General features: G+C 42.6%; 1 protein-coding gene across 2 annotated transcripts in view; it reads left to right on the top strand.

Moving 5' to 3' along the window:
- Nucleotides 1-22910, top strand: part of trps1 (trichorhinophalangeal syndrome I) — a 93878-nt gene that overhangs the window by 18739 nt on the left and 52229 nt on the right. For both annotated transcript variants that reach the window (XM_084033044.1, XM_084033043.1), the window contains one exon: nucleotides 9-532. In XM_084033044.1, coding sequence (XP_083889170.1) covers nucleotides 520-532 — 13 coding nt within the window. In that variant the 5' untranslated portion in view covers nucleotides 9-519. The remainder of the gene's footprint in view (nucleotides 1-8; nucleotides 533-22910) is intronic.

The following is a 22910-nucleotide window of genomic DNA, read 5'->3' as shown; positions in this document are numbered from 1 at the left end:
TTTTCTAGGTTGTTAAGGTGATGGTGGAATCTGACAGCCGTGACTGAGGACCTAAACCAGAACTAAAAAAAAAAAAAAAAAGAGAGGAAAAAAAGACCAGACAGTAAGAAGGGCAGCCTGCATAATACGTCTTACATGGATCTACAACACACTTGATCAAACTCAAAGCTGCGTTGCCCAGCTGTTAAGCATAAAAGGAGCAACAGCCCCGGACCAAAAGGTCGCCGATGCTACGTGGAGTCTGAGACCTTTCTTAAACAAAAGGCAAAGAAGCTGAAAGGTTTTCGCTCTGATGTTCCCGGACCTGTGTGGAGTTACGTGGACCTGATAAAGAAATGGAGGGATATTAGTTTGGGCCCCACGCCTGGTTTCTGCTTCCCATTATCGTGTGGAGTACAGAGTAGCCGTAGTAACGGTTGGCTTCTGCTGGACGGGCCGGCGCGGCGCAGGGTCCAATCGAGCTGCTTCCACAGAGCTGATGCCAAGGCCAGGAGTCAGCCATGATGTTTTTATAACCTGATGATCAGCAGAGGTAGGACAAAAAGGCTTTAATCCACTCATTATTTTTCCATTTATCCCTCAATATTTTTATTAAAAAAGAATGCCTTTATTATCTACATTACTGGGGGTATATGACATAAATCATTTAACAAAATTATACACTTACACAACTTTTAATACCTTACAAAGTAACGTAGAATTTTTACATTTTTTAGAACTTTTAGAAATTAGAGGAGGGGGTTTTAAAAAGTCTGATCCTTAATGATTAATATAATTTATCAGCTGATAATTATCATTAATTATTATAAACTGGTCAATCATATGTCACAATTGTTTATTGATTGAGCTTCGTTCAGTCCATATAATTGATTGACACAATCATCTATGTACGTTTTAGCTAATACATGTAGCTTAAAGAATACATCAAAACCTCAGAGGCCGCATTGCAAACAGTTGTATTCATTAGCATCTGAGTGTGCATATGTGTGTGTGTGCACCCTTTTTTTTTGCTGCTGGTTTTTAAGCACAGTGAGTTATTTTGTTTTTAAACGTACAAGCAAACAAACCAAACTGCATGCATCCCTTGAAAGATGAAAGTTTGAAAATGCATCTCTCCAAGCTCGGCCGGCTTGTGGGGCTCCGTAGATTAGCCTCATTGCCTTTAGCGAGAGCAGCTACAGGGTGGTAGTTCACGGAGACTCGACGACTGCTGATAAAATGGCGTTTATGCAGAGCAACGGCACTGTGAGAAGTATTATGAAAAGCAGCTCTTAGTCATCACTGTTTGGAGGAAGTGACTGTGTGTTCGCTGCTTCGCTCGTGAGGGTGGAAAGCTGTTTGTATGATTATCCAGAAAGAGGTGAAAGAATTGCTCTGACATTATAGAGCAGTTGACTCCGAGCCAAACATTACCTGCTCCTCCATTACTCCGGTTCAGTAAACCTCATTAGGAACAGAGCTCATTAGTTCCTTACACTCTGTAAAGTTTTCGTGGGAGCGACTTGGTCAGCTGTTTGATCGGCTGGGTAGGATCATATGCACTCGGAGCGAAATATGTAGGCTAAGTAATTGTTACCAGCCGCGTCTTGTTAAGTGTGACATAACTGTGTTGATTTTGACTCGCAAAACTACCGTCAACTTTTACTGCAGTGGTGGTAATGTTGCCAGATGCCAGAAATGCAAACCTATCTGCTGGATTAAAGATGGCGAGCCAGCAATTACAGGACGATGAATGCAACTCCGTTTGTTTCTACGGCGTTTCCTGTCGCTGCGTGCGTTCACGCATTCGAAAAAAACACACACCCGGTTTTTTAGTACTACAGGAAAAGCAAATGCATGCAGTTGAGGTTATTATGTAAGTGTGTGCACAAGGCTGCAGTGGTTTGTGGTTTAGGGTACGTTCTAACTATAGCTTATGTTGTATTGTTTCTGTTAAAATAATGTACGTGTCGAACCACCTTTATGTGCAACGTGTGAAGCAACGTTTTTATGCTGTACATGGAAAAAATCTTTAACCTGCATGTGTGTGTGTGTGTGTCCAAGCATGAGTGTGTACATTTTAGTAAAGTAAGTACTTCAGTTTGTTAATATAGTGATTTGTAGCATTGCATGTACATTTACTACACCATATTCTGCTGAATCAGGATTGTGAACCTGTGAGTTTATACATACACACACTCACACACACACAATTTGTGTAGGACTGCTTCAGTTTTTTTTATTCCTCCTCCTGTCATCAGTTGAACCAAGCGTCCACACCCACGTACAACTGCTGTGTTATCCTTTTACACCTGTGTCACCAAACTCGCCGAGGCACCCTCCGTCCGTCTTCTTTCTGCCACACACCGTTTTCACCGTGAACCCTTTCTGCCGAAACAGTCGTGAAAGTGTCCACAGTTCCCACAATAACTGGGATATTGTTTTGCGGCGCAATAATTTGTTTAGTGTATTGAATGTATTTTGAAACAAAGGGCCATTGACTCTGATTATGTTAGCATGGTGGATTAACTCTTTAAAGCAGAATCTCCACAAATCTCAAAACTACCTGTAAGGCTAAACACCATTAGGACTGAGTGGGGAAATGTTTTTTTGGGTGAACTAACCCTTTAAGTGAGACTCATCGGCTTACTTTGTGCTTGTGTGTCATTGAAACTGCCTTCATTTTGTTATTTTATGGATGTCTGTTTTTACAGTACATGGCACTGGGTACGTACATATGAGGCCCTTTTAAGCCTGTGTGTCTGCGTGTGTGTGTTTGTGTGTGTGTTTGTGTATGTTCTTCATTATGTGGTATGGTGGCTAGGGCGGATTGCTTTGAGCTGCTTGATGCTTTTAGCTGTGGTCTGTGTTTGTGTGTGTCTCCGACTGTGGCTATGCATGTGTATATTTGCATGCATTCAACTGTGTACATACATGCATGTATACACGCTCGTATGTGCGTGAGTGTTGTGCCATTGTGTCGTCTTTGATGTGCTATAGTACAAGTCAGATTTGGCAGATCTTTTTCCAGATTTTTTAGAAAACTGAGGAATGTTGAGTAGAGACAATTCAGCCAGGCCCAGAAGCTAATTTGACTTGCATGCTACACGCAATCTCTCTCACACGCACACACACACACACACACACACACACACACACACACACACACACACACACACACACACACACACACACACACACACACACACACAGAGTTTGTATCTGTGATGTAGTAGCCCCACAAAAGAGTTGTGCTCCTCTGAGGCAGTGAATCCCCATGTACTTTTTTTCTTAGTTTCTGTCAGTAGATCTCTTTCTTTATTTCTGTCATCATCTCACTGCCTTTTCTCTGTGTGTCACCCTGGATCTTCCTCAAACACGTAACGCCAGTAGAAAATGTGTCATTGTACCACATGTAAGCTACCTGTTGACCCATTTGAACAGAATGGGTCGACAGGTAGTTCATTGTTTGTCTGATGAGCTCATCTTTTCACAACTTTACAGCAGAATGTCCCTTTATTAGTTTTTCTCTCTCACACACACAAACACACACACACACACACACACACACACACACACACAAACACACACACACAAGGCAGGGCAGCAACACATATCCATTCATCATTCTCTACAGACAGCATTAATCGTTTGCCCCTCACACACTTTGTCCCCCAAATCCCAAACAACAATTTATTCTAATTAATTCCAATTAAGGCAATGAAGGCATATGAATTATGCCAACAAGGATAAATAAAGGAGGTGTCCCCAGATGTCATGGCAATTCATGACTAAATTTGTTGGTCTGTTAATGATCAACTTGTTTAAAGGTCACAGAATCAATCAGAGATCAGAGTGACAGGTGTGTGCTTTCGTCCCGCTCTGTCTACTTTTCTGCCTGTTTTAAGTTCTCGTTTAATCGGCGTTTCCTGAAATATTGAGGAGCTTACGCAACTGGTAAAATTTGGAATGGATAGTTGACTGTACCCAAACTGTGGGAAATACTCAATCAGGCCTGAATGCTGTGTATGGCAATGCCACCATGGCGGCAGGAATATAATTAAGAGTTTTCACTTAAATACCACTGAAATTCACTTTCTCTCTTCCTTTCCACCTGTTGGTGCTGTTTGTCTGGAGGGAAAAAACTTCAACTGACTTGCATTTGTTGGCCGCTTACGTTTCCACCACTGGTTTCCACGGCGCTCTTTCTTTTTGTCCACTTTTTCTGGGGAGCGATCCAGTAATCAGATTAAGGACGGTAACTAGGCAAAGCAGAGGGGAATGAGCCGCAACCTGGTCTTCAGAGCGTCTACCAATTTATCTTGGTCTCTGTCTGTGTCTGTTGCAGAGTTGGGGTTGAAATCCATTAATCAGATTAGGTTAGCAACTGACCACATAGCTAGAGGGAGACCAGACCCAACTAGTGGTTTAGTTTTTCAGTGTTATTTTACCACAGAATTATTGTTTCCTCCAGGCCTGTTCCTGTATGTGTGTGTGTGTGTGTGTGTGTGTGTGTGTGTGTGTGTCTCTGCAGCTTATGCATGCACATCTGTTAGTAATGCTGATATAAAAACCAGTTAGGTGTTGTGACATATTGGCACTGAAAGCCTTGATTCATCAGAAGCACTTTCTATATTGAGTATGTGTGTGTCAGTGTACATGTTGGCGTGTGCTTCCCGAAGCCATTAGACCTGCATATGTGTCACTACTTGCTCCCACAATAACCAGTGCTACATCCACTGAAAGAAACGTGTGCTTGTGTGTGAGGCTACCTGTTTGTGTGCACGCAGCTTGCTTGGGAATGAGCAGATATGGGTGTGTGGTTTCTTTTTTTTTCTTTTTGTTCAGTTTGGCTACAATAGTGTCAGTGTGTTGTAGCCAAGTGGACAAGTGTTAACAAGCTCTGTGCAGACTGTATTTATTTAATCCATATGCTGGTGAACTATACAGCTGTGTGCTGCTCCCGGTATGTCTGGAAGGAAAAATCACTCCGCAGTTGCAGCCTTGTCTGCGAGTTACAGAAATGATTGCCAAGTCAGCTCGAATGTGACTGCTTATTTCACTGTGATCTTTTTTCTTTCCTTTTTTTCTTTGCTTAAAGGTGCAATGAAATCTTTCTTTTAATCATTAAAAAGATGATCTAACTTAGTTTGGATGGGCTATTACCCTTTTGCAAGCATGCATAACACACACACACCAAACCTTCTGGAAAATGCCTTTTATTCAATAGCAACAGTACTGAAGAATAACAGAATCGCGTTGCAGCGCTATCCCGTCCATCGCAGAAATTTTGATGAAAGCATTTTGATTAAAAACAGAGGAACTATGCTGTTTTAATGACACGAGCCCTTGCTGCAGGCGGGTTCAGTCAGTGACTGTACTTTCTGCTTGCAGCAACTTTTCACCATTCACTTCTATATCCTGACACCATAGGACGCGTTTGTGCTTCACATTTTCTAACATGTTGTCAGAATCTACATGCAGATTTGTTTGAGCCACCGCTGAGGAAATGCAACAGAGACAGGCGCAGTCTGCTGCTGATAGCGCTCGGGCCAGATCGGCAGCACCAGACCCGCTACCCGAGTCGATAAAGACGTAGCTGCTGGGAGCTGACAGGCTAGTGGCTAGCGGTGGCGCTGCAGCTAGCAGCCAGCGCGAGGCAGTTAAAGCAGCCAGGCTGCCTGGCAGCATCAGGGCAACTTGCTAGAACAATATAGACAGAGTAGCTGGGGGCTGACAGATAGTCCCAACAGCTAGTTTTTTTTTTTTCAGATCCAGGTGCCGACCAACGCCAAATGGAAGCGAGGCAGTTACCACGCTGCAGTGACTCTGACTGCGTTGCCAATGCAACCGCAGTGGGAGTGTTGGTGTGTGAAGCAATGTAGACAGAAAATTGCCGTCGAAGATAAGCAGGAAGCAACGTGCACTGCCAACATCAACAAGAGACCTGTATGACTTGTCAAAGTTGAGCATGTCTTGCCAGTAAAAAGGGTTTATGAAGGGTTTGGTGAGGCATCTTAAAGATGCAGAGATAAGAACTGGCAACCGTACTTAAACAAATAACAACCTAATTTAATACACATTGCTCACTAGCTCTGACTCAGTGTTGCTCGCTTTCTCTGCATCCTGTCTTACGGAAGTCACTTATTGGGTCTTAATGAATCAGGCCTGAGTAAGTCGACCTGGAAAGTCGGACGTTCTTGACTCCAGTCCCTCAGACACGTTTGACTGCAATAACAAACACTGTTGAATTCAACTCCTGAATCCCTTCTGGGCCAATTGTCAGTAATGCACCCTGAAATGTTCCATATTGTTAAGAATACTGGAGAGTGGCAGAAGAAAAACTTTAAATACATTCACATATAATAACGCTGTTATATGATAAGTTGATATGATAGGATTTTGACATTATTGCTGTTAATTACTTCCAACGTTTTGGCAGGATACCATATATACCGTATATATAGAAACTGAACTGAGAACGAGGGAGAGTGATACAAGACCGAATGTATCACCATCAGGTTAATGTTATGATAATCTCAAGGCAGACTTAATAAGGAGGTGTCTCTGCTTTGTTTAGTCATGATCTGCCTAAATTTGGCCTGTGATTCTGCTTCAGAACTGCTGCCGTTAAAGTTGTCATGGAGTAAAAATGTACTTAGTGCTTCCCTATATGATATTCTGAGCAATAATAGAGCATCAAACTGCAGCCAATCACTGCAGATCTCTGTCTCCGATACTTTTTCCACCCACTGTAAGAGAGGATGTCTTGGGCACATTTATTCCACTTTGGCAGCGTAGAGCAGGTGTTGATAGACGTGCCATTTAACTTACTTTTCATTGATTTTTTTATGCATCATTGTCTGATGCCAAACAAATAAAATATCAGCAGTTATATTATCCAGGATAACTGGTCTGTGGTCCTGAAGAGTTCCAGGTTTTCACAGACATCTGTCCCAGCTGCTTAGTGGAGCAGATTTATAACCGCCCCTGTTGGAATATTGAGTTGAAAAACCTACTTTTAGACTAGGGAAAATAACTAACCTCTCTAATGGATAAGTGCCCTAGAATGCTTAATGCTGAGCCTCTGCGTGTTTACGTGTGTGTGTGTGTGTGTGTGTGTGTGTGTGTGTGTGTGTGTGTGTGTGTGTGTGTGTGTGTGTGTGTGTGATTGTGTGTGTGTGTGTGATTGTGTGTGTGGTAATCTCCATGGCAGGTTCCTTGCCATTAGTGCACCACTGAACAAGGCAGCAATTCATTCAGCAGGTTTAACTGTCTGGTGTGTGCGTGCATGTGCGTGTGCGTGTGTGTGGCAGGTTTCTAAGTGCAGAGTGTGTGTTGTTTTTAGAGAATTGTTTCCGTGCGCCTGTCTGCACCATATGGCCCAATGTGGAAAAAGGCCCCTTTAGGGGTCTATGTGTATGGGAATGTGTGTGTGTGTGTGTGTGTGTGTGTGTGTGTGTGTGTGTACACACAGCGGTCTGGTCGGCCCAGAGTGAAGCTGTAAAAACAAAAACGTCTTGAAAAAAAAGACGACATAGCAGTCGTGATGTCAAATCATACACCATTCTCTGTTCTGTCGTTCTTTCTTCTTTATTTTTCTTTGCTATTGTCTCATTGACAAGTCTAATGGTGTGTTTTACTCCACTCCTCACTCTCTGTTTTTACTTTAATAATGAATCTATGTTTCACTATTCGCATTCGTCATTTTATTCAGCTTTACCGTTTGGGCATCGTTCTTAAATTGGTGAGTGATCATTTTCTTTTCTCTTGTTTTTTTCATTTGTCTGTTGTGTTTTTCGCTTGTCGTTTATTTTGTCTAATTGGACGTAAACCTCAGGGCTGTGGTAATGACTTCTGAGGTTAACGAGCTTCTGCTAACAATCGCTCACTCACTTGCACACACATACACTCGTGCACTAACTCGTGCAAGAGTGTACACACTCACAAGCACTCTTTTTTGATAGATAGTGATGCTGATAGAGAGGAAAGGGTGAGAGAACGGGGACAACACGCAGCAAAGGGCCGCAGTGTGATTTTGTATCTGGACCGTTGCGGTAATCTACGCTTGGGCCCCCGATTCACATGCACTGTGTGTGTGTATATACTGTGTACACCGATGTAAGCATATACGTACAAACACATTCATGCAAGGATGCACGCACATACACAAACACACGTATACACACCTTTGAGACTGCCTCACAAAATCTGCAAGCATCGACGTTATCGCAAGAAACCTGTCAAATTTGATTCATGAAGCTACCTTTCACTCACTCACTCACACACACACACACACACACACACACACGCCCTAGCACACACACCTTTCCAGCAACACTACAGTGCAGCAACTATGAATGCCTGCCAGGAAAGATTGTCCAAAAGTGCGTGTCATCGTTCCCAGTTGAGTGACAAGTTAACTACAACTCCCAAGTCACAAAACTTGAAATTGTGCTAAATGCCTGCTGCAAGCTGAAGATTACACTGTTGAGAAAACTGTGATAACAGATTCTGCTGCTCAAATGAATTCACTTCTGCACGCAGGGTCGATTTTCTTGAAATTGGGGACTATCGCACCAAGTTATGTTCAAGACTGCAATGACAAAGCAGTTTTTAAGTAGCTACAGCTCTGATTTCTGCATCTGACTGTCATCTGGCTTATGGGTATTGTAGTATTTAGAGCTGTCCAGGATTTCTCAGAGTGTTTCTGTGCTGAGGGACTTTGAGGATATTCAAATTGATATTCAAACACTTCTGGAACCAGCAGCTCCTTCCACCAAACATATATTTAATGGCTGAAAGTTCCTTGCTGCTAGCAGGATCATCGACCATCATGTGATTTTTGAGCAGCCTGAGATGAAACGTTGCAAATCTGCCTGTTCTCAATATGTACATGATGCAATACTAACTGTAACAGAGAAAACAACCTTCCCTGCATCCAGAAGGAAGTTGACGTGATCGTGCTGGTGTACGACCAGAGAACAGAATGCTCGCTCGAATTGCTTCTCACTTGAAATACTTTGAAAAACTAGAGCTGGCGGCCTCTATGAGTTTTTACTAAATTGGAAAGTTATACTGGCTGCCTGTCAGCATGAAGCCCCGGAGTAACGCAGGTGTCTAACATATCCCAACCGGTCAGCCTTCTCAAACTCCCTTTATATTCACCAGCAGATAAAGGATTTTTGGACGTGCAGCTTTGAGATGCTAAATTCCACTAAGCTTTATTGATGAGAGTAGTCTGACTTGAGTCCCGCTGACTGCAGTCTCCTGCTAGTTCTCCTGGTGTGAACTCCGCTTTAATCTCTCTTTCTGTCTCGCTTGCTCTCTCTGGTATCTTGATATGGTCTGTGTTCTGCTGTGACTTTTAAACATTTACATTTCTGCTTTCAAGTGCTGTTTATATATGGCTCTTATCTGCTATCTAACACACACACACACACACACACACGGGCGCACATTCAGACAGGGACCAACGGTGAATCAAACCTTAGGTCGCCCTGACAGCAACACTGTTGCTATGTCCATAATAGGACAGGACGGAGAGAGAAAGAGGACGGCTGTAAGAGAAAAGAGTGCCACATAGACAGAAGGAGGGGGAGGCAGATAATTTGCCACCGGAGTGTTGTGTGGTGAGGTGAGGCGTGGAGCTTTGGTGACTTTAGCTCACAGGCTGATTCTCCATTGATCCCCTGTAGTGAAATTACCCCCTTAGATCGCAGCCTCTGCTACAGAACGGCACCCCTGGGACTTGCTCAAGGACACTTTAGCAGGGTGGATTCTTTCAGTCCCAGGGGGGATGCCTTGGCCTTCTGGCTGAAGGATGCTTTCGTCTCTAGTCACTCTGACACCCTGTCCTGCTACCCTTGGCTTGTGTGCCCTATCTTAATTAACTCTTGACAGAAAAAAAAAACCTCTCTGGGACCAGGGGCTCCACCCTCCTCTTCACTCTGTAGGACAGGACAGGAAAGTTATACACTATGCATTAAGAAGTGGTTAAATCATTTGTTCCCAAACTCTTTGGCTTGCAACCCCTTGAATTATTATCACGTATCAGCCACTATTTTAATAATTGATGCCGAAATATACTTCCGCTTCACGATTTCTATTTTCTTTCAGAGGCTTGGATTAATCAGTCATTCCCAAGGAAAAGGCAAAGATTAAATTAAGAGTCTAAATTCATGCTAGTGATGCACTAGCATTGTGAGGCAGTGCTTTGAGCTGAATGCTAACGTCAGCATGCTAACATGCTCACGTGACAATGCTAACATGCTGATAGTCTGTTAGCATGCTGACATTTGCTCATTAGCAATAAACATAAAGTACAGCTGAGGCCGATGGGACCATCATTAGTTTTGCTTGTATTTGGTCATGACTGAAAGTGTATTGGAAGTTTGCCCAGATGGTGGCGCTAGGCGTCTAACATGACTTGGAGTAGCTCACCTAGTCCCTGCAAGCTCCAGTAGCGCTCCCCGCCGCTGATCCTGACATCTGACCTTCGTCTGAGTCTATGGTAAGAGGGAAGCCCATTCTTTTGCAGAGACCAGTGGAGTATCACATCAGACAGGGATCCTTTTCATTTGATCTCCCGGTGACTCTTTGTCGGATGGCTAGAAACCCACAATGTATTTGTCGTTAACTCTGTTTGACAGCACTAATCTGTTTTCTTTTATTGAGGATGCTTGAATTTATTGCTTCTGGGAGACGGGTTGGCAGGATGATGGAGCAAGGTAGGACCCCAGAGAATTTTGAAAGAAAGCCTTGTTACAGTGAGATTATAGTAGGAGAGGATAGAGGGGGAATGCATTGACTCGCTAGAAAATATCACAGCTCCGAACGCATGGGTAAAGCTTTCTTTGCTTTTTGCATATTTTTGCAGGTTTGGCGTCATAACGGGTCAAGTGGGTGCGGGTATTAAAAAAAAAACCTGACCCACGCATCGCTAGTGGGCGGAAACTACGTTGTCCCTCACTCTGGGATCTCAGTGTGGAGACGCGTGTTAATATCGGAGGTGAAGTCGTATCCAGATCTGAGTACGTGGCAGATTTTAATGCAAGGTGCGATGGGGGGGAGGGAGGAAACAACACATAGGTGCAAAGCACCACATCCCTGCTCCTGTCTCGCACCATATCTCTCTGGTGTCTGACACATTTGCACACGTCAACGTACACACACACACACACACATACACACAAGCCATAATCGAACAGTAATTGAACACTGCTCACTTATCTGTCCAAAGAGGTTCAAAGTAAAGTGCGTCGTGTGTGTGTCCTTATGTGCAAGTGCGGGTTTGTGTGTGCCGTCTGATTCTTATCACACTGTTTGACTCAGAGCTGCTTTTAAGGCAATGAATTCCCATCTCATCCTCTTTTCTGTCCTCCTGTCTCTTCCCAGTTTCTCCAAGTGTCTTCTTGTGTATTCATATCTCTTCCCTCTACTCTAAAAACAAATAGCATTTACTGTCATTTATCATTGGAAGTTTCAAGACAGCAGCTGCAACTACAAACATGTGGCCAGTGGATGTACAGTTTGTGACAAAGTGAAGCAGCGTGAACTATAAATCATGCTCCGTACGGACCTGTCTGTCCGTTCGCCCTTCTGTCGCTCCCACAGTTAGAGTGCATTGTGTTCTTTGTGGAGATTTGGCTTGTGTAAATTTGTATCATGAAGCATGCGGAGCTGCAGGTTTGACAGGTTGAAAGATAACTATTCAACAATGAGAGGAGGAGGAGGAGGAGGAGTTTATATTCTCCCTCGTCTTTTAGTGACATTTAGGGAGGCACCGATCGGACTCTTTCAGTCCCGATACAGATACCAATACCTGGGCTCACTGTGTGGAAGTGACTGGGATCCTTCTTTTACCTGTAAGGCAACATGACTTAAGCGCATGATGTCAGACACCTTTTGGCTAGCTGCCAATTAGTCTTGATACATCCTATAAGTATGTCAAATCAAACCCAGAGGATAAACAATTCTGAATCGTCAAATGGTTTTGTAGAGTTTCTACTTTTTCTTGCCTTGTTTGTAAGGTTTGCATCACTTGTGATTGCTGAAATACAAATATTCCATACAGACAAGCTAGATAGCCAGAAGCCAGATAGAGGAGTTCTACCTCCTGGCTAATTTCCCCATTGATGCCTATGTATTAGACATTTTACAATGCGCTGTCTATGCTTTGGCCCCAGGGCTATGGAACATTTTCTGACATGCGGAAGACGCTTTCAGCTGTCAATTGGAGTAAAAATTGAACATGGGAAAAAAATGGAACACAGTCTCTCAACAGCACACCGAAGGTATGCAGTTTTTTCAGTCGTTCTTCAGCGGCGTAGATCAGACAGAGATTAGAGAGAAGAATAAAAAGAAGGGAAAGCCAGAGGGAGGGGTTGGTATGACATAACAGATGAAAGGATTTAGGGTGTAGTAACAGCTAGATGGGTTTAGGCACTGCTCCCCATGTGTTTGTGCACGTCCACGCTTGTATTTGTGTGCATGTGTGTAGATCTTTTAAGGGTGTACCAGCAGTTAGATGGGTGTGAGAACCAAATCTGACATGCCTTTGCGATCATTACTGATCCACACCTGAACCTTTTGGAAATCTTTGACCTACTTAAGGTGTTCTGATCTAGTTGAGGTCCCATGACTTATCATCAGCACGCCCTTAAAAGAGGCTGAGAGGCTGGTAAGTTCTGACAGAAAATGCAAGGTGTGTTAAGCGTGTTTCCTTTAAGATATGACCACAGCATTATTTCGAGGACTGGCATGCTGATAACGCATTTTGGATGTCGGGCCTCCCAAGAACTCTGCCAAGGCTGTGGGAAATCAAGTGCAACGATTGCCTAATCCTCTGAGTGATCAAATCAGGACTTTTTTTTTCTCTAGATCTTTGAGATGTTGCAACTGACAGACATTGTATGTCGCCATCCTTTTATACTCACAAACGGAATTACTACATTTGACAGTTAAAGCAAATGTTCAGGAATATGAAAAGAAGGACACCCATAAGGGGCTGGTCTGACCTTACATAGGAAATTACTTCCAGGCATAACTGTGTTCTTTTTATAAGATCTGTATTAGACAAATACAGCATGAATTTCTCCCTTTCTTCTTATTATCCAGAGTGCATTGCAGAGTGGATGTCAGCACCGGTTCCACAATACACGCTTAAGGGTCGATCATATTCCGTCGATATTTCAGGCAGAGGACCCGTGTCAAGACAACACTCCCTGAATAATCGCCAGCCTTCATCCCACTTACAGAGCCTCTGCTCCTCCGTTCTCCATAAAATCACCCAGAGCACCACGAGACGGATAATCACAGGGGATTGATTTTAGTTTATCATGTTGAGAATGCAGAATTAGATCAACTGGGGTCAGTGATACCTTACAGTCGCTTCCTTTTTGTGTGTCAAAGCAGCTGTGTAGTTTGATGCAGTGACCTCGTGAGTTTGGGTTCAATTTAAATATTTGATTGGCAGTTCATATTCTGATATACATTAATTCCGATCAAAAGCCATTTATATGACAACAGTCTTCTATCTTGTGTTTCATTTGAGGTATTGATTCTTGTGAATCAGCGACGTGAAGGAGAAGGCAATACTGGCTGGTAAAGGTCATATTTCACATACGATAATCTGAAGTTAGCCACTAATATTGGCTGTCTTTACCAAAGAGTGTGTTTTAAACAAAAGAGCATAACAGTGACGGTCTGCAAAAATGTATACCCCCCTCTGGGTCAAAGGGCTGTTTATTATTTATCAACATTTGTTCATGGTGAAATCAAGTCTGGACCTGTCAGTGCTTTGGAGAACTAACTTCTTGATGTTGTGGACTTATTCAACATCGACAACAACGTGCTACTACTGCAGGAACACTTCACAATACACTTGGTCAGCCGGTAGCAAACCTTTTACAAAATTTAAAACAACCTTGTGGATAGTACTGTGATATGTGCAAACATAGAGAAGACAGGTTTCATGTGATAACAGACGCCTCTATTGAACTTTACACACTTTATACGTTTGTGTGGACACTTCTTTATACACTTAAACAATTCTGTTTTTTTTTTTCTAAAAACCCTATTACGATAAAGCCAAAATAAAAATAAAGTGTGTGTGTGTGTGTGTGTGTTGTGTCTCTTAAGGCGCTGTTATCTCAAACACTGATGTCGCAACAACCTGCAACTTCCCCTAACACAGGAAAGATCACTGTGTGTGTGTGTGTGTGTGTGTGTGTGTGTGTGTGTGTGTGTGTGTGTGTGTGTGTGTGTGTGTGTGTGTGTGTGTGTGTGTGTGTGTGTGTGTGTGTGTGTGTGTGTGAGAAAAGCAATGTGTGACTGTGACTCAGGAGAGATGGATGTGCGCTCGCAAAAGCCCATAGACATTTTTTTCCCAGGCAAACCTTCTCCATCACAGCAACTTTAATTAGGAAAGAACTTTTATTGCCTCTAAGAGAAAGAGACGATTTTCCTTTTCTCCAGGTATCACCTCGTGAAATATGTGACACCTGCTCTTGTAAGAAAGAGCTATGGGCTGAAATTAAAACAAAAGCCTTAGTTTCATATGCCGTCAGACTTTACCTGACAGTTTAACCCCATTCTTATAATCTTCTAACAATTTAAAAATCAAAGTGAAAGCTTTAAGCCTTTTGAGCACAAAAGCTGTAAAATGGATACTGGGTGATTCTGCCTTTTGGTGGTCTATAATTATAATTCCCTTTCTCGAGTTATCGTTTTAGCCATAATTGTGCGTTCAAATAATTTGTATTTTGTTATTGCTGTAATTATTCTAGTTAATTTTCTTCCCAGACAGAATGATTATTGTCCAGTCTGGATCAAAATGGTCTTGCTTGTTTTAATGCAGAAACGAGGTTCTGTAGTAATTCTCTTAGAGATAGTTGTCTAGCTCTGTCTTCCCTCTGGGCAGGCCAAAAGTCTCATAACCATCCGCTCTGCGTGTGTGTGTGTGTGTGTGTGTGTTGTGTGTGTTGTCATGCAGGATAGAGGAAATGAAAGCTCAGACTGAGCCTCAAGGCTTTCTAAACTGTCTCAGTGTCCTTCACATGCATGTGTTTGTGTGTTGCTGTGTGCACATCTGCTCCCATACAAAAGTGTGTGTGAAAACACAAGTTGATGCTGAAAATGAGGAAAGAATACACTCAAGTTTGGTCTCCGCTATTCTCAAGAATCTATGTACACACACACACACACACGCATATAACATTTCCAGTGATTAAATCTCAGCTTTTATTGTGAAATATTGGGCAGCGCTGCCACTTCCTTCCTCTTTTTTTGTTCTCTGCATGTGTGTGTGTGTGTGCGTGTGTGTGTGTGTGTGTCTGTGTGTTCTTTAACTATTGTCTTTTTTGCGAGTCTTGTGCTCACATCTGTGTATTGTGTATGATTGAACCTGCTTCATTTTCTGCGCAGGACCTTGCCGTTCACTAACTCAAACTGCTCACACTTCAGTGTTTGTGTGTGCGTGTGTGTGCATGTGTGTGTAATTTCCTGGTTGTCCCCCAACAACCCCCGAGCTCTGATCACAGGAAGTTGAGAGGAAGTTGTCGGGTCTCCACTACACACACACACACACACACACACACACACACACACACACACACACACACACTGTACCTCCTCCCACACGTTCACATAAGTCGGAGAAATGGCAGTGGTAAGTGAAATATAGAGTGAAGAGGAGCGCATACGGACTCATTGTAAATGTGTAAACGAGACCTGGTGTCGCCGCCCGGTGCCGCCTGCTGGGCTTAAGTTCATGCAAATGTCCTCTCATGCGATGTGAGCGACGACCAGGTGAGAGCCAGAGAAACAACTGGGCGCTTCCAGAGCAAGGCGGCACGACCACTGGTGTTGTATTCAAACAGTTTCAACAACGTGTACCTCCAAAAAAGCAATTCTGTACACAAAGAAATGAACAACTTCCTTGTGTGTAGTACGTCAGCTTCATCAGACAGAAGACAGAGTGTAAATTGCGTGTCCAACACACACACACACACACACACACACAGAGCTACAGCTTCACGAGAGCAGCTATATGTGTGTAATAAAACAGTGTGTTTACATACATAGTAATCTGGTTATTGTCCGCTCTCCCTGGCCGCCTCATTTCTGACAAGTTTTGTTCAGGAGGCCGGAGGAAGGGATTGAAAGAAACCTCGTCAACAAAGCTGTATGTTTCTGCGGGAGAAACCTGATTTTGTGGACACATACGACACGCTTAACCTATTCTCTACACATGCACAAGACCACGAAATGATTGCTTTGACAGCAGTGTGGAACTTTAAAAAGAAAACACCCTTATGTCCAAAATAATTAAATTCTTAAAAGAAAAAAAGTCTTGATAAGACAGTTTCCACCTCCAATCCTGCAGTTAAAGGTAGGAAAACCCTCACGGCAAGCCAAACATGCAGCAATGGAGCAGCGTGGCAAGCTGTTTCTGAGCTTTATGAGCATCTGACTGCGTGTCCTTCAGGTGTGTGTATTCATCGACTACTGTATTCGAGCATAAAAGGCTAATTGTGTCATGATTCTTGGTTCTTTTCAATTCAGTGTTACATTTTTGAGGGGGTTGTGGTTTTGAGATGACTTATCACCGTGGGCATCTTCTCTCTTTCTCTTTTTTCATACATTTTTTTTTTCTCTGTTTAAAGAGGCTTTTCAAAAACGGGCTCTCTTAATACAGTATTTCTAGGATTTGGAGGACGGCGCCCTTCAATTATTTACTAGACGCTGCTTTTGATGTGTTTTTCTTTTGTGTGTGTGTGTGATGTGTTTGTATTGTGTGTCTCTGTACACTGTCAGTTTGTTTCCTTTGTTATTAAGGCTCTGATTTAGTACCTTTTATCATAGCCATTTTTTTTTCTTTTCTGTTTTGAAGATTTCTAAGACATTTCACCAGAAAAACGCCTTTGTTCATTGTTTATTTAGTTTGTTCTAATGCAATGACTATTATTTGTGTGTGTGTGTGTGTGTGTGTGTGTGTGTGTACAGTCGTGTATTGTGCAGGAAGAAACTAAATGAGGATTTAATGAAGTTGGAATGTTTTTAAATAATGTAAATGATTAGATTCAAATGGTGGAACTAATTTTTTAATGTGGTCACATTACAGTGGCTTTCATCATTAATTATGATCGCGGAGAATTCACTTAGATATAATTGTTGTTCAGTTGATCTATCCTTATTGGAGAAGTGTGTGGATGCCTGTGTATTTGTTCCGCATTGAAAAATTTGATCGTACATGTTTATTTGAGGCACTTTTCTGCTCAAATAAACGTATAAAAATGTGATTTTCTTTTTTTTTGTATGTTAACATGAGTCTTGTCTTTCTTTGCATGCGTCACCCATAGTCTCCTGGCAGCCGGGATAACAATAATTAATTACACACTGTGTGTGTGTGTGTGTGTGTGTGTGTGTGTGTGTGTGTGTGTGTGTGTGTGTGTGTGTGTGTGTGTTCCATACTCCCTTGGGACACTCGTATGATACATCCCGAAAGTTATTTCAAATATATAACTGTTGACTGCACAGAAATTGGTGAAGGTGAGAGAGAGAGAGGGAGAGAGAGGGAGAGAGGGGAGCTTTCTTAGACGTGACCACACACACATGGTATGCTCCACAGACACATTCACACACACAGGCAGAGTACGCTCTAAGGACCATAACTGGGGAGCTGTGTCTGAGAGTGTGTGTGTGTGTGTGTGTGTGTTAAAGTTAAAATCCAGACAGTCATTCCAAAGGCCAGACTATTGAGTCTTATAAACTCTCAGGTCACAGATTATTGAAATAGCAGAAGAGATATATAGTCTGTGTGTGTGTGTGTGTGTGTGTGTGTGTGTGTGTGTGTGTGTGTGTGTGTGTGTGTGTGTGTGTGTGTGTGTGTGTGTGTGTGTGTGTGTGTCACTGTTTTACTAAAACATCACACATTTGCTGAGAAGACCCAGAAATACACATTTAACTGTTATGTGTATGTGTGTGTGTGATTTATATCAGCATCATTATAGCCCCATTGGGAACTGAACCAGCAACCCTTTGCGGTTATTTCATTGCTATAGTCCTGCACACATTCACAGACAGTCTATTGTGAAGGCCAGTTTTTTTTTTTTTTTTTTCAAAGACCTTGTTTTAACCTGCTAACCTCCCGCAGTTCGGGTAGGACAGCTCCGACAGCCTAATAAGCTCCAACCTCTTCCTTCAGAGGAACCGAGCAACCTGTTTTTATCCTCGTCTGACCCAACTGTGGGCCGCAACACACACTTCAAAATAAAGTTTTATAGAGCATGAGACCCAGGGTGTTCTCGTAGCACTCACAAGTTTGTCTTTGTAGATGAAAACAGCAATTTTGTGTCATGCTGAGTAAGTCACAGTTGGAAAAGTGGGTTTCTTTCACTTGTAGCATTTTCTGTTTCACCACCTTTTGTGTGTGTTGTAAAGTTAAAGAGTTAATTGAGCTTAAAAGCAGAAATTCAGCGGTTTCAATTTGTAGACCAGTGGAGAGAATCTCCCACAGTGCCCCCCTATTCTTCGTATTTTTGAGCTGTGCTCAAACAGTGGTCTAAACCTCAAAGTGATCAGTCGCCAAACTGACCGTGGTTGTACTGGACAACTCTCATTTTGTGTGTTCATGTCGGTGTGTAACCGGTGTTAGCCAGTGTTCTGCCTTTAACTCCCCAGAGGGGTAAACAGCCCTCCTACAGAGTATAACAAACACACCGAAGAGTGCTTCTCAGACCCTGTGTGGTGCAGTAATCCAATGTATTTATTCAAGGTCAGACTCCTCTTTTAATAAAGTTTGTTTGGCGGGGGGTTGCTGGGCTGGGAGCGTGTGAGTCTGTGTATTTTAGTGCATGAAGGGTTGGTGCAGTCGTCTTCGGGGGGTCTGTTTGTTTCTGAATCTGAACACTTTTTGGTTCGCGCACAATATTGTGTCCTTATTGACCTTTGTCAAAATCTGCAAGCAAGATTTGTGTCTGCTTTTTTTGTACACATTCTATTTAATTAGATATCAAGAGACAGTCATATGCATCTTCAGTGGAAGTGGAAGGAGTCGAGATAAAATTATATATTTTATAATCGTTTAAGACATGCCTGGTCATATTGTGCACCTTTTTAAGAATGTATTTTGTAAAAAAAAAAAAAGTCTTTGTATATTTGTATCCAAATCCAATTATCTTATCTTCCTGTAAAACAAAATAAGACGGGCACTCATAAACCAACCAATTTCAACCAATATCATCATCATCATCATCATCATCATCATCATCATCATCATCATCATCATCATCATCATCAACACTCCTCTGTAGCTCCGTATCATGCTACATTCTAAACCCGCCCACTTTTTTAGCGGTCCAATCGAATGCAAAGATTTTGATATGAATCCCTTTTCATAACTGTACACAACTCAAACATTCACTTCACTTGAAGAATATTCACAGCAATGAAGCTAACCCATACACCAAAACAAACATACATACCAGCCAGCACACTCCTACAAACATCCAGGTTTACGTAAGGATGGAGTGGGTGGTAGCGAGAGATTAATTGAGACAGAGAGAGAGAGAGAGAGAGATCACAAAAATGAGTAGTAGACAGAGAGAGGCAGCGACGGAGTGAAGCAGGAGAGACAGGGGGAGGAAGTCTTAACGAGGGAGAGAGAGAGAGAGGTATTGAAATGTGAACCTCTGATTAAGTTTGACATTTAAGTCGACATATTCTGCATGCCGTTACCCAATTACAAATGAGTCCTATACTTTGAGAGCATGCGAGTCTATACGTGTGTGTGTGTGTGTGTGTGTGTGTGTGTGTGTGTGTGTGTGTGTGTGTGTGTGTGTGTGTGTGTGTGTGTGTGTGTGTGTGTGTGTGTGTGTGTGTGTGTGTGTGTGTGTGTGTGTGTGTGATTTGCTTGATCCATGGCAGGAATGAATTGGGCCCCCGCTACCCAACAGATGAAGAGTGTGTGCATGTGTGTGTGAGACTTCTGGCATTGATTAGGGGCCTAGCAGGCAACTGAAAGCTTTTAGTCTTAAAATGGCAGGTGGACTCTCTCTCCCAGCGATTTTATGTTGTCCTCCTCTCTCTCCCTCCTTCTGTTTCTCCCCCGACTCCCCTCTCTATCTCCAATTAGACTTCTGCCTCTGCAAAATCAATTCCAAGCTGTTACTTGTCTCCCCCCCCCCCCCGAACAGAAATGCTCCCTGTCCCCCCCCATCCCTGGTTTCACCCGTGCTCCCATCGAACCGAGCACCACGGAGCAGCGTGCACTTGTGGCCGATTCCTATAATTATCCCACCGCTCTAAATAGGCTCGGTTTCACGGCCTGATCCGTTTTGCCCGTGCGAGTACTAAACCGGTCACGTGCGCACTTTCATTAATATTTTCTTCAGCTGCTTTCATTCACTGACACATAACCTAAAGCTACAAGCCACTTCGGCGTGACTGCCATTTTGTGCATCAGTGGCCTTCCTGGAAGCTAGTAATCTGTGACATTTTCATATAAATAAATGACTTCTGAGTGATACGGCGCAGTCATGAAAGCTTTAACATTTGCAGCAACAACAATAACAACAACAACAGCTGGTGTCTGCCAGGTCCCTTCAGGGAAAATCCGTTTTTTTTTACAGGGTCAGGAAGTGATGTGTTTCAGTTTTTCTGGCAGCGACTTGGCAGCAGCGATATTTATTTGGAGTCAAGAAGTCGTATTTGAGCATCGGTCAGCAGCCGCGGCTCAACATGCGACGTATATTTCTTAAATCAAAATGACACGTTGGTGAGCGTCGGAAACAGTTAGATGATTAGTCAAGTCATCAATCGACAGAATATTAATCTTCAAGCAAAGGCGTCAAACATTTGACGGGTCCAGCTTCTCAAAAGTGAGAATGTGATGCGTTTCATGCAGTCTAGTAAAGAAAACATCTTTTGATTTTGAACATAATGATGGAATTTGGCTTAAAACATGTTGATAAATGTCCGAAAAAACAAAAAGTAGATCCACTGAGAGTCTGCACTCTTATAACACACAGAGCAAAGTTGAAATTTGTTATAAAGTCAATTTTCTCTTCCAGTAATCCTGCTACGAAACCCTTATTCTACTTGAATCCATTTAATTTGCAGAATCAGCCACTATGTAAATCGAGGGGCAACCAGCTGGACGCCTGACCTGATGCACCATCTCCATCTTTTCAGACAAATTGATGACTAAATGTGCTGTCATCTGGTGAAAAATAGTGTGATTTCCAGTTACTTTGAAGGATGAGAGGAAGTTTGTCTTCTCCCCACAACTGTGCAGTGTCTGTTGGTAAAACTTCAACTAACTCTGGAGATTAAGGGGAAGTTTGAGAGTAGATGTTATAACAGTTTGGGGATGCTTATTAGTATGTGGAGCTCATCTGCTGTTTGCCTCCTGCCTTGTTCTCTCCTCCTGAACTCTCTTTCTTTGCTCTCCTTTCTGTCTGTTCCCCAGACAATCTCTCTACTTTCTTTTTAAATGCAGAAATATGCTCTTTTTCTGTCTCATACCCGCCGAGCTCCTGTCCTCCTTCCACTCACCGGTTTTGCATTTCATTTTAATTACAAGTCCTTACCTTCTTTTCTGTTAAACCTACTCCTCCTCAGTTTACCCTTATTTTTTTCATAAGCTGACAATGAAACAGAGGCAGAGAGATGGCAGCACAAGGGAAAAAGTAAGGCGGGATAAAAATGTATGGACTAGAGACAATAATATGAGGAGACAGAATGACGCAGATGGAGAAACAGAAAGAGAAATGCACGAGAGAGATATCTCTGTGTGAAAAGACCTTGCCTTTAGCACCATTTCCTTCGTATGTTGCACATTAATCCTTTGTTTATGAGAGATGGAGATGCCAACTACGGCTGTCCCACAGGGAGAGGAAGAGCAGAGCTATCTGTAGACGGCAGAAATATGTGACTGTGTGTGAAGATTCGGTATCAAACCCATCCATCGCAGCAAAGTCGAAATGTGCATTTGCAGAATAAGATTGGACTCATGGATGGTGACGTTTGGGATGGACTGGTAATCTATTTTTTTTCCATTAGCGAGAGTTAACTTGATATCTCACAAGTTGCATACATTTTACTGGTGTGAGGTGATGATCTGATACTCCATCAAATGTATCGTCGAACAAAGACAACTTTGCCAAATGATGTCATAATCATAATGAACCGGAAATATTCGTACACATTCAATGGGTGTCAATTGGTTTCCAGATTTTTTATTTATTTATTTATTTTTTTTATAACCTACAATGGCTTTAATACTCTGCCGATTGCCGATATAACGATTTTCTGATATTTTCTGGACTAAATGATCGATGGATCAATGACTGACAACCCAGAAGCTTACACTTAAGAGGCGAATTCACCAAGCCGCATTAAAAAAAAAACAACCTAAATCAGATATGACGGATAATTCCTCCAACATGGTTTCCCTTACCTCGTCCGGGTAACATCCCTCACCCCCCTCGGTGCATCCTTCAACAGACGTCTTGGGGTGATTATTGGCAATTTCAGATACAGGCCTCACTCGCGTTGGGGCTAATTGTAGTTGATGGAAATGATTAACTGTCACATTTATCCTCTCTGTGGTATCGGGGCCATTGTGGTGTATTGGGGCTAATTGTAGCTAGTAGCAGTAGTTGTTATGTGGTATGTTGTGGTGGGTTGTACCTAATTGTAGTTGATAGTAATGGTTCCAGTCTGTGTATACAGCCCGAAGCATGCAAAAGGCTGTGCTGCGACACACACACACACACAGAAACAGACACATATGTTATACCAGCCTTTTCACACACGCTTCTTCTTTTTGTCCGTGCAAGCAGCGCGGCGGGACTATGCAAATTACCCGTGTGATGCCAGTGTTGATAAATAATAGATGACAATATGACTCTTAATAATTCTTGTTC

Source organism: Eutrigla gurnardus, assembly GCF_963514095.1.
Source record: "Eutrigla gurnardus genome assembly, chromosome: 17".
NCBI classification, from domain to species: domain Eukaryota; kingdom Metazoa; phylum Chordata; class Actinopteri; order Perciformes; family Triglidae; genus Eutrigla; species Eutrigla gurnardus.
This window is presented reverse-complemented; position numbering and strand designations above follow the sequence as displayed.